Source organism: Symphalangus syndactylus, chromosome 4, assembly GCF_028878055.3.
Source record: "Symphalangus syndactylus isolate Jambi chromosome 4, NHGRI_mSymSyn1-v2.1_pri, whole genome shotgun sequence".
NCBI lineage: Eukaryota > Metazoa > Chordata > Mammalia > Primates > Hylobatidae > Symphalangus > Symphalangus syndactylus.
In genome coordinates, this window is record NC_072426.2 from 139,393,645 (window position 1) to 139,404,933 (window position 11,289).

The window sequence follows — 11,289 nt, forward strand, 5'->3', positions numbered from 1 at the left end:
CACACGCAGAGGGGTTTTATATCTATTGTTGAATTTTAAGTTACTTCTTACTTCTTTGCATTTGGGGTTCTTAAATTGTTACGATTAAACTTGAGTTACTACTCTGGCGTCTTCTTTATGAAAATAGTTATATGAGACTAGAGACAGTATTAGGTAGAACAATTTTAAAAATTATTGAGTTACCAGGTGGTAGATTCTAAGTGATTTTCAGGTTTTAAATTCTCAAACCTCACTAAAATTGGTACCATTATTTTCATCTGTATTTTACCCTTGAGAACACTATGGCTCAAAGACGTCACTTACCCAGAGTCACAGGGCCAGGAGGCATTGGGACTGAGATTCCAAGCCTGGTTGTCCATATCTGGGGCCTGGGTGGGCACCCGTGACACTAGCTGACTCTCCAGTTGTGGAAAACGTATCTGACGCTGGAAGTAGAAACAGAAGTTAGACAATGGCTAGGCTACACTGAAACTACACTGAAATTTAAATTGAACCTGTTAAAGCTCATTGATCTTACTCATTTTATTTTTCTTTCCTGGGCAGAGTGTGGCGGACGATTGAAAGCAGAATCAAAACCCAGAGATCTGTACTCACATGCTCAGTTTGGTGATAACAACTACCCGGGACAGGTTGACTGTGAATGGCTGTTAGTATCAGAACGGGGCTCTCGACTTGAATTGTCCTTCCAGACGTTTGAAGTGGAAGAAGAGGCAGACTGTGGCTATGACTATGTGGAGCTCTTTGATGGTCTCGATTCAACAGCTGTGGGGCTTGGTCGATTCTGTGGATCTGGGGTAAATATACCACCATCAGGATATCCTAGACACGATTAAAGATGCCTATTGATTCGTGATTGATATGTGTACCATTCACAAGTTGGCACTGCTTTTGCAAAAAAAAAAAAAAAAAAGGCTACATTGTATTATAAATGGCTTGACAAAATATAACATATCTCTACCCTTATCACTTCTCCACTTCTAATGAAGTTGCCTGAATAATATCAGGTGAAACCAATGAAATCAGTAGGTATAATTTCTTGTCACTTTTCCATTGTTCTAACTTCTTATTATGCAATAAATATTTAAATACTTAATCTAACAGCAGCATATTTAAACGCACACCATAGACAATTCTGTCACGTTTCTAATTAAAGCATAAAGGAAAAAAAGAACATGCACACCATTCTAATTCACATTCTCTTTTTAACAAATGTATTTGGCGGCAGTGGCAGGGTCAGCCACTGGTGTGTGTACACAGGCAGTGCTACAGAGATACTGTTCCATTGCAGAGTGTCACTTGTGCAGGTGCAGAGTGCCAGGTACAGGTCAGAAGAGGTCCCCATCAGAAATAAGAAAAAGAAAAACATAAGATTTTCTCAGTGCTTTTCTCCCAGGATTCACTGCATTAAGATTTATATATTTATAGTCTTCTGAATACATATTTTGTCCTGAAGATATTAGTCCCAGTTTTTCAAACGTCTACCAGTAGCTATTGCTTCAGTAATACTGTTGAACTCCTGCCCAAATGACAACTGACATGTAATGAAAAAGCTTCTTGGTGCTTAGATTATTAAAACAAGAAATAATGGAGGATTTGGATTTTGGAAGTGGCTCTGGAACACATTTAGTATCTCTTTACACTCTCTGAACCTCGCTTTACTGATTTGTAAATCAAGAGAACTTGGCTTAAAAGTTTAGGGAAAAACACTCAAGTTCCAAAGAGAAAAGTGCCCAGAACTTAGAAAATGTAATATATGTTCAGAGCTCAGCTACATCACCGGCTAGCTGCGTGAGCTCTAGCATGTCACTTTCTTCTCCGAATCCCATATTCTCCTCTATAAAGTGAAGAAGTCGATTACAACTACTCTCCAAGGTTGTTGGGAGGATTAAATTATATTCCAAAGAAAAGTATTCCCAAACATGCGTTACACTGAAGAAAAAGTGATTTGTTTTATTGCTTGTTTACTTGCTTGTTGTTTTTGTTTTCCTTCAGCCACCAGAAGAGATTTATTCAATTGGAGATGCAGTTTTAATTCATTTCCACACCGATGACACAATCAACAAGAAGGGATTTCATATAAGATACAAAAGCATAAGATATCCAGACACCACACATACCAAAAAATAACACCAAAACCTCTGTCAGAACACAAAGGAATGTGCATAATGGAGAGAAGACATATTTTTTTTAAAACTGAAGATATTGGCACAAATGTTTTATACAAACAGTTTGAACAAAAACTCCCTGTAAGACCAGAATTATCTTTGTACTAAAAGAGAAGTTTCCAGCAAAACCCTCATCAGCATTACAAGGATATTTGAACTCCATGCTTGATGGTATTAATAAAGCTGGTGAAAGGGCATCATATACTTCAAGGAAGACTCTACAAGCTTTTGTTCACAGCTTGAAATAGATGCCTCACAATTCAGACAGTTTAATTCAGGAACTGTGACCCTGCAGTGTTCTTTTTGACAATTTGTCAAGATTTAGGGACATAAAATGATCTTGCAGGTCGTAAACTGGAAAACAATATTCTGGTTGTCTTAGGATAATTGCTGACTCTGTATCTTGGATACAGTGTAAACCAGATCCACATAAGGTGAATGTGAAGTGGAAGTCTTTTGAGGGTGATTTGTACTTTCCATGTGTATGTGTGTGTCTGGTGTTTGGAAACTGGGATATTTCTGCTTCATTATTTCCACTTGCAGGCCAGCTTAACCTCTGAAACACAAATGATCTTGAGACCACTTTAGTGTACTTACATTTTGATGAGTTTGAAATGTCAATGGTGTCTATTATTGCAGTTAAATTCTAGACATCAGTTCTTTAAGTCTCAGAAAATGCCCAGTGAATTGGTAAACTTAGTTCTTTTTTTTTTTGGAAGTGCTGCCTTTTCACAACAAATCCAAGAAGCCTGTGATGTCTTATGAACCTTATGAGAAAACTCCGAAGAGGTGTGAGCAGGATTCTTCTGAATGACTGTCTGGATGGTTCATTACTCAAGTTACTGCTGCTGCTATTGTCTTTCCTTTGTTGTCGATCTGTTATTGTTGTAGTTATTATTGTTGATGTTGTCATGGTTAATCTATTTTTTAAAAATGAAATGAAGCAGAAGTAGGTCTTGTGAGAACTGAAAGATCTCTTTCATTTTTCTCTTCCTGGGATTCATTCATTTTTTTCAAAATGCAATGCTGGAAAAAAAGATTTGTTTCTGAAAGACTTCTTATGGTGCTATTCCATAAACTTTTTTTTTAAACAAGTTTTTGACCTTTGAGCCAACCCACCTGTAGACTACGAATGTCTCCCTATGGCTGGTGGCATTTGAAGACTAAAGACTTGTCAAAGATATCAAGAGTATATCATTGCAAGGGCAGCACTTGTCCTGTGGAACAACTACTTATAATGCCTTAGAATTCTTGCACATGATCAAACAGATCCTCCTAAAACACACCTGTTGAAATGTTGAACATAATAGTGTATGTTAATTAACAGCTCTATGAAGAAAATCCATTTCCATGACTGAAGCATTGGATATAAATATGGTGTCCTGCTTTTTTTGTAGAAAATGTAATTTGAGGATGAATTTTCTGCTTTAAAGGCATGTGTGTTTTTAAAATTAATGAATGTAGATGTGTGATTGTCTGAGTGAGTGAAACTGCAAGAGGTAAAAAATAACGGGTGGTTGAAAAGTTAAAATGTATGTGCCAAGTTCTACTAGAATTCCATTTGAAATAGCACCTTCCTTAGGTTTCATGGACAAATAATGGGAACTTCTAATTTTGATGAATCCCATTAAAGAAAGGCTCTTTCCTTTAGAGAAACTCTATTTTGATGTCAATATAGATTACTGTATGAAGTAGCCTTGTTTCTGTTACCTGTCCATGAGCATACAACATTGAATACAATTGGGTATATTCTTTCAGTTTTACAAAATTAAACTATACACACAGATGTAGCTTATCTGTTTTTTTCTTAAATTGTTGCCCTGAAAAAATTTCTTGCATATGAATTGAAAATGTAAATACATTTTTATAACCAACGTTTTGATCTTATTGAATGTTACTTTGAAAATGTATAACTATTGCCTGCAATGTAGATGAGGCTTTTAGTAGAGCTGATTTATTCCAGTAACTTCTTCCATATTTTCTCACTAATCTCCAGTTAGCCAAAATATGCCAGAAATGGGAAAGAGAGGAGAAAAAGTCATTAACATTAACACCTATACTCTTCTATACTACCCCTGTGCTGGGAATGTGCACTAGCTCTTTTTAAATTCCATGCTACACTTTGAGGACTGTCATCATGTTCTCGTTTTGTAGTTCAGAAAGTGAGGCTCAAATAATTTATGTAACCTTCCCAGAGTCACAGTGTAAAGTTAGATGTTGAAACCCAGTTTGTCTTATATAAATGAGTGTCTGCTTGTTCTACAAAGGTAGTAGAATCAATCTTGACCTATATAAATAGTAGATTTTTTATGGTGAAACTTTCCCACATAAAGTAAATTTTAGGGGTGAATTAGAGTAAAACTTTCAGGATAAGCATTTTGTTCTTTTCAAGAACAGCATGAAATTTAGAATATCAATGATAGCTATCTTTAAGAATCAGAATTAGTACTAGAAATTAAAAAAAACTATAGTTTGGAGTTAGTATGAGACTTTTGTGAAAACAAATATATTAAATTATTTTGTCTGATGTGGTAGGGGAAATGTATTGCTCTATATTAAGAAATATTCTGGATATTCTGATTGACATCTTATTAGACCACAGTGAGCTATGCTCTGCACAACTGAGAAATTAGGTATTTAGAAGGCATATAGAGATGTTGTCATAACTAGGTCTTCAACGTGAAAATTAATTTTTATTGTATCATGTCAGATATCAGTTTACCACATATTATTTTTATATTAATTCAACATTTGCCTTAAATGTGTTGTTAAATGAAAATACAGACAGCTTCATTGTTGTGTTGTTAATAATTGTTAGTTACTGCTCCAGGCATTTTATTAAATTAATTTTTTAAATTATTTTCCACCCTACATCAGTATATTGGTTGTGCTTTATATTTGCCAAAGTCCTAACTGACTATACATAGGAAAAAAAAACACTGTTCTCACTTGATTTTATTAAATTATTTTTAAAAGTCAATTTTGAAAATAACTGTAGTTTATTAAGGAGATCGTGACTTAAATGGGCAAAATAACTTTTTAAAAGAAATGGATGAGAAGTAATTGTGTTTCCAAAACCCTCAAGTATCCCATTCCTATATTGGCTGGATTTTTCCTATCTATGACTCATTTTAGTATGTCACAGTATGAGATTCAAATTCTGTTTAACTTTGTTTTAAAATAGCTTAGTCTCTTTTATTTGGTTTGTAATACTGCTGTATTTTTGGTGGTAAGCTTCAAGTATCAAATTTTGTTCTGCCATATAGAAAAATCTCTAAAAGCATCAAATGACTAATTTTATTTTTGTAAGGTTAAAATTTATTTTTAAAAGAAACATAAAATTATATCTTTATGTAGGTTTAGAAGGACTACAACCCTATGTGACATTATAAATTACTTAAAACAGTTATCAAATATTTGGAAACTATTATTTACTAATAAGAATTAGACTTGCCTTATGGAAAATTTTTGATGCCACTTGTTAAATCAGGCATGGGAGGAGGAAAGCAGAAAATATAATTGCCTTCTAAAGATACATAATTCGAATTGCAGTAATGCTTTCTATTTTACAACAACAAATGTGTAATAAGAACTTGTCAAAAAGAGAAAAAAGGTGGCCTGTGAATGAATTGAAAGTTTTTATGCTTCAGTGCTTGGTAATTGGTTTCCAATGAATATTTAGCTTTTGGTCTCTTATGTTATTGTTATAAAACTGAGAAACTTTGTCATTAGATTAGGAAACAAGAAGTGGAAAGGCTGGCCCTGATATTTTGTGAAATAGTATTATTTGTCTCCAAACTTTCTTCTGACATCTACATTTTCACTGTCTAGTTTCCAACCTGCCTAACTTTCCCTCACTCCGGTATATTGAACCTGAATCCAAGCTGGTCACGTGGCTCTAGTTCCAGCCGTGACACCCTAATGCAAGTACCCATGCAGGATGAAAACAAAGGAATTATAGGGCTCTGAGCACATTTCACTACATATAACCTCTCCTCATCCAGTATTCTAAGCAGCAAATGAATACAATGAATATCAACTTCTAACTTCAAAAAACTTGTAGGTGGAAATGTATCTGCATAAAAAGCAGTTGAAAAGAGATCCATTAAACTATACACAGATTGAGGCACTTAGAAGGTCCTAGTGATCAGGGCTTACCTTTATTTATTGCCAGGTTGGAGGTATATGAGTAAATATTGACATTGCTTCTGTTGTTGTATTTCTATATGAACACAGGCTAACAGTTTCACCAGTCCCTCTGACCTTACTTTGTCTGTCTGTCTGTATTGTCCTTATATCTGGAAAGTTACTTATATAACATTTCATTTTTGCTCAACTATCAAATTTTCAGAGCATACTTGCATCTGAAAACAAATATCAATGAAGTTTACTAAACTGATTTACACTATTTTAAACATGTGCTCTATGTTTCAGTGTATTTTGCAAATTACATATTTAAAAATAGATTCAACGGTGCTTCTTCTATTGAATAATATTAAGGATGATTATATTAACCATAATATTTAATTCTACAACAAATCTAAGGAAGAAAAAGTTGCATTATCATTCAAAAGCTCTGTTAGGTTTTTTTTCTTTTTTTTGGAGAGCAACTGTAAACATGTAGCTAAATACAATAAATTTCCATCAACATATAAAAATGCATCTATATTCCCTTGTAATATTTTTATGTTAGAATTAGTTTCTCACAAAAGTGATAGCTGACTTTGAAAACACAGTAGTGATGTCACTGTGGTAATAGGGGTGTAAGGGGAATTACTTTAAGGAATGACGTGAAGAATATTTAAACAGAAAGATTGCCCAGAAAGGACAAAGTGAAAGGCTTATAGATAATAAGCCTTCAGTATGTAAACCTCCCCACAGAATTATTTAGTGGATATTCCTGAAGGGAGTATAATTGAGACTAAATGTCTCAATTCCTCGGGAATCATAAATTTTTCGACGTTTCTTTATGAAACATTTCTTTATGAAAAATTTTTTCACAAAGTTTTCAATTTTTATACTTTTACTATATGTGAATTAGATGTGTTTGAATTCCCTGGGATTAAAAGGTCGCTCATAATAAGTTTTGCCATTTTCAAACCAAAACGCGTAGTACAACAATGTATTTTACTCACTCATTTATTCTGTTTCTTCACTGAACAAATATTTGCTTAATGCCTGTTAATATGCTTCATATTGTGCTAAGTACTATGAATTCGAGATAAAAAAGAAAAAAGTAGCAATCTTTGCTCTCGTGAAGTTTACATACTAAAGAGATAAGCATTAATTTAAAGTAACTCCCCAAAGTTGAAATTTCAGTAATGAAACATGCATGTGTATTCTACTGCCATTTGGGAGCATTTTGCCAAATTGTGTGATTTGTATTTTGAGACTAGCATCAACATAAATATCCTTGGTTCTGCATTTGAGAATTTAAAAAAATTCAGTTGTCCTATAAAAGTAAGTTTTTCTTTGCATGTGTTACTTGTATTTTTAATTTATAAATTACTGAACCTCAGGATGGACAATTGAGGCTTTTTGTAAACAATATGTTTTACAAAAAGGGCTACCTAATACTAGCACCAGCAGCACTTGATAAATTGTAGTTCTAAATATGAAACACATTTAACCCATTATCTCCAATCAGTGCTGACCTAACTGGTGGAAAAAGGAGGTTTTTCACCAATAGTATGATTGCAGGACAGTAAAATGCCTCACTGTCTCACTATTTGCTTCCCTTCCAAGTCAAAGAGTGATTTTTTAAAGGTGAGTAAAGTCCTTAGAATGCCCGGCTCTCTCAAGAGCATGCGTACAGGTGCATGCATACACACACACACACACGTGTGTATATATACAAAAGAACTTTGGAAGCACATACCTGCAACCTAGGCAACATATTATGCACACAGATAATGCCTCATAGAATATGATGCCACAATTTAGAAAAATCTATAGAAAGATCAGGTAAGAATAATCCCAAATCATAAGTAACAGAATTAGACTCTAAGAATTTTAAATGCTGGAACGATCAAATGTGGAGTATAAAGAAAAGCACATTAAAATGATTAAGGAAAGGAAATCAAAATATGTGGAAAAGCTATAGACACTTTCAAAATATTGAGTAGATTTTTAAAGAATAAATTAAACTTGCAGAAATGAAAAAATACAGTAATTGAAATAAAAAATGTAGTCGATATGGTTGATGATATGATTTATGAAGTGGAAGCACATAAGAATCACAGAACACAACAGAGAGACAAACAGAGGAAAAAAATATTTTTTAAGAAACATGAGAAGTAGATGTGAATGTTCAATATGTATTTTTAGGAGTTATAGAGGAAGACAATATGGAGAATGGAGGACAATAAAGTATTCAATATAAATATCTGAAATGCCCTGAAACTTTTGGGAGACATGTGTCCTCATATTCAGGAAACACAAAAAATACCCAAGGAAAATACATAAAAATAAGGCTGCACTTAGAAAACACATAAAAATAAAGCTGCACTTAAATACATAAAAATAAAGATTAGACATATAGTACTGAAACTGATTAATACAAAGTTAAAAAAAATCTTAAAAAGTAGTCAAAGAAAAAGGCAGATCATCAAGAAGAAGGTACTTTTAGAAATATAGCAGACTTTCCAATACAGAATATAGTGAAATCAAGTCTTCAAGATATGAAGAGTAAACAATTGTCAACCTAAATTTTTATATCCTGTTAAATACCACTTACAAATAGGAACTAAATGATATGCAAGAAGGATTAGTTACTCAAGAATTGGTGGTTAGGTGTCAATTTAAAATTTCTACTACTATAAAATAATATTCATTATCTCGTTACAATTAATGTGATTATTAATGAATAATTTTAAAAGTGGAAGTAAATATAAAACAGTAATATAATATCATGTACAACTAGAGCGGATTAATTGAAGTTGAAAAGTTCTAAGGTCCTTGTAGTGTTTAAGAAGAGGATTACTTTAATATTTTCTTAAATGTTCAGGGTAAAGTGGTAGGCTAACCAAAAGAATAAAAGGAGGATATATAACTTCTAAACCAGTAGAGAGAGAAAGATAGCATAAAAATAATAAATCTTAAGGATTTTATAAAAGGAAGGTTAAGAGGCATAGAAAAAGTGAGAAACATGGATAGCACAAAGTAAAATGGTAAAAAGACAGTAATAAGTAATATTTAAAATGTAAAACACATCTTCCAGGCATTTTTCTAAGTGTCTGAGATATTAATTCATTTAATTCTCACAGATATGTGAGTTAGAATTTATTGTCCCCATTTTATGAGTGAGAAAATAAAAAATACACTAGTAATTGTAATAAATGTCAGTACACTAAAATTTCCAATTTAAGAAACAGCATATTCAGATTGGATTAAAGTGTCATCCATAAGCTTTTAGAAAAGATGCTTGTAAAAAAGTATGAGAAAAGCTGAAAGTGAAAAAATATATTGGGCATATTTTAAGCTAATGATAGCTGACTTTTTTTAGGCATAAGAGACTATTTGGAATAAAATTAGCAACTCCAGTGATAAAAGAAACAATGCATCTAGAACATTTTTAAAAATTTGATTAATGTAAATCTAGAGTCTCAAAATATATACAATTATCAAAATCATAAAAATGTAATTCATGATGATAATATGAAGATATTAAGATCTTAGAGAGATAGTATGATATAAGGTATTTGCAAGATATATATCTGACAAAGGATTAGAAACCAGATTGTTTTTAGAAACCTCAAATTCAATGAGATACAAACAACCCCATCGATCAGGAATTGGCAATCTACATCTTATGAGTCAAATTCAGCTCACTGCCTATTTGTGTCCACTCCATGACCTAAGAATGATACATAAAGTGACTGTTAGCCTTTTGGCAAGAAAAGTTAAGACTTGAAGACATTGTCTGTTGGCCTAGAAATCCTAAAATGCCACTTGATCCTTTAAAGAAGAAAATAGGCAACCCATGTAATCAATAAATGTGCAAAGGATACACACAAGCAATTCACAGGAGAGGAAAGCAGAATGGCTAAAAATAAAACAGATGAAAACATGTTTGACATTGCTGTCATTTGGAAAATTCAAATGTAAAGAATAGTATACTATCTTATATCCATTGCATTAGTAACTAAAGCCTTAAACACTGTCAAGTGTTTGCAAGGATGTATAGCACAGAAACATTTACACACTCCTGACAGGAATGTAACCAGTAATGCATCCAAAATGCAAACATTTTGGATAACTATGACTCTAATACTTGCAGATGCTCTTTTTCATTGACCATAAATTTAATTATTTGGTATAGAAAAACTCTCGTTTTGAACTGGTTTTAGGAAGTCACCTGAACTCCAGTAGCTGGGCTACAGGGAAGCTGTGCAGTCTTCCAGAGCCTGCTGAGAGAAGCAGAGAAGGACACCAGAACTAGGAGGAGAAGCCCCTTCCTCCAGCAACATCCTGCACGGTTCTGTATTGATGCAGCTTCACATCAGGAGAGCAAAGGACAATTGTTCAAAGGGACCAGCTCCATTTTCTACAGCAGGCAACGAAAAACATTTAGAATTAAGAGCAATAAATAGACAATTGGTACATATAATATGACATAATATTAGAATATAAATGCACATTATGTATTTATGACCTTCACACAATTTTAATAAATCCACAATCATAAGAATTAAATATTTGGCTATATTAAAAACAAAAATTTATATGTACCATAAATTAAAAATAAATTACCAGCTAGGAATGCCAATCTCCTCCTTCTTTCTCTTTTTTCCCCTTTAGCTTTTTACAACATGATCTATGATTTTTTTAAAAAATATGTTTTCCAGAGATTTTAAGGTAAAATATTATAATTCATGTGTATGTAGATTTTTAATTCAGATTAGCATTTATAGAGTGCACAATAACCTTGTGAGGTAAGTATTATTATTCCAATATTACAGATGGGAATCTTGAATATAAAATAGATACAAGATCACATGATGTCTGTGATGAAGAGACTCCCTTTAAAGAGGGGTAGATATATAAATTGTATTTAAATGTAAAAAGTAATCATAAATTCAGATTTTCACTTTGCTCTTTATAGTGTGATTTTAAATGCTAATAT

At 32.8% G+C, this 11,289-nt stretch overlaps 1 protein-coding gene across 2 annotated transcripts in view; it reads left to right on the forward strand.

Annotated features, from left to right (window-relative positions):
• Positions 1–6,602, forward strand: part of TLL1 (tolloid like 1) — a 235,950-nt gene extending 229,348 nt beyond the window's left edge. For both annotated transcript variants that reach the window (XM_055276332.2, XM_055276333.2), the window contains 2 exons: positions 544–794; positions 1,993–6,602. In XM_055276332.2, the coding sequence (XP_055132307.1) occupies positions 544–794; positions 1,993–2,127 (386 nt within the window). In that variant the 3' untranslated portion in view covers positions 2,128–6,602. The remainder of the gene's footprint in view (positions 1–543; positions 795–1,992) is intronic.
• Positions 6,603–11,289: the final 4,687 nt, after the last annotated feature.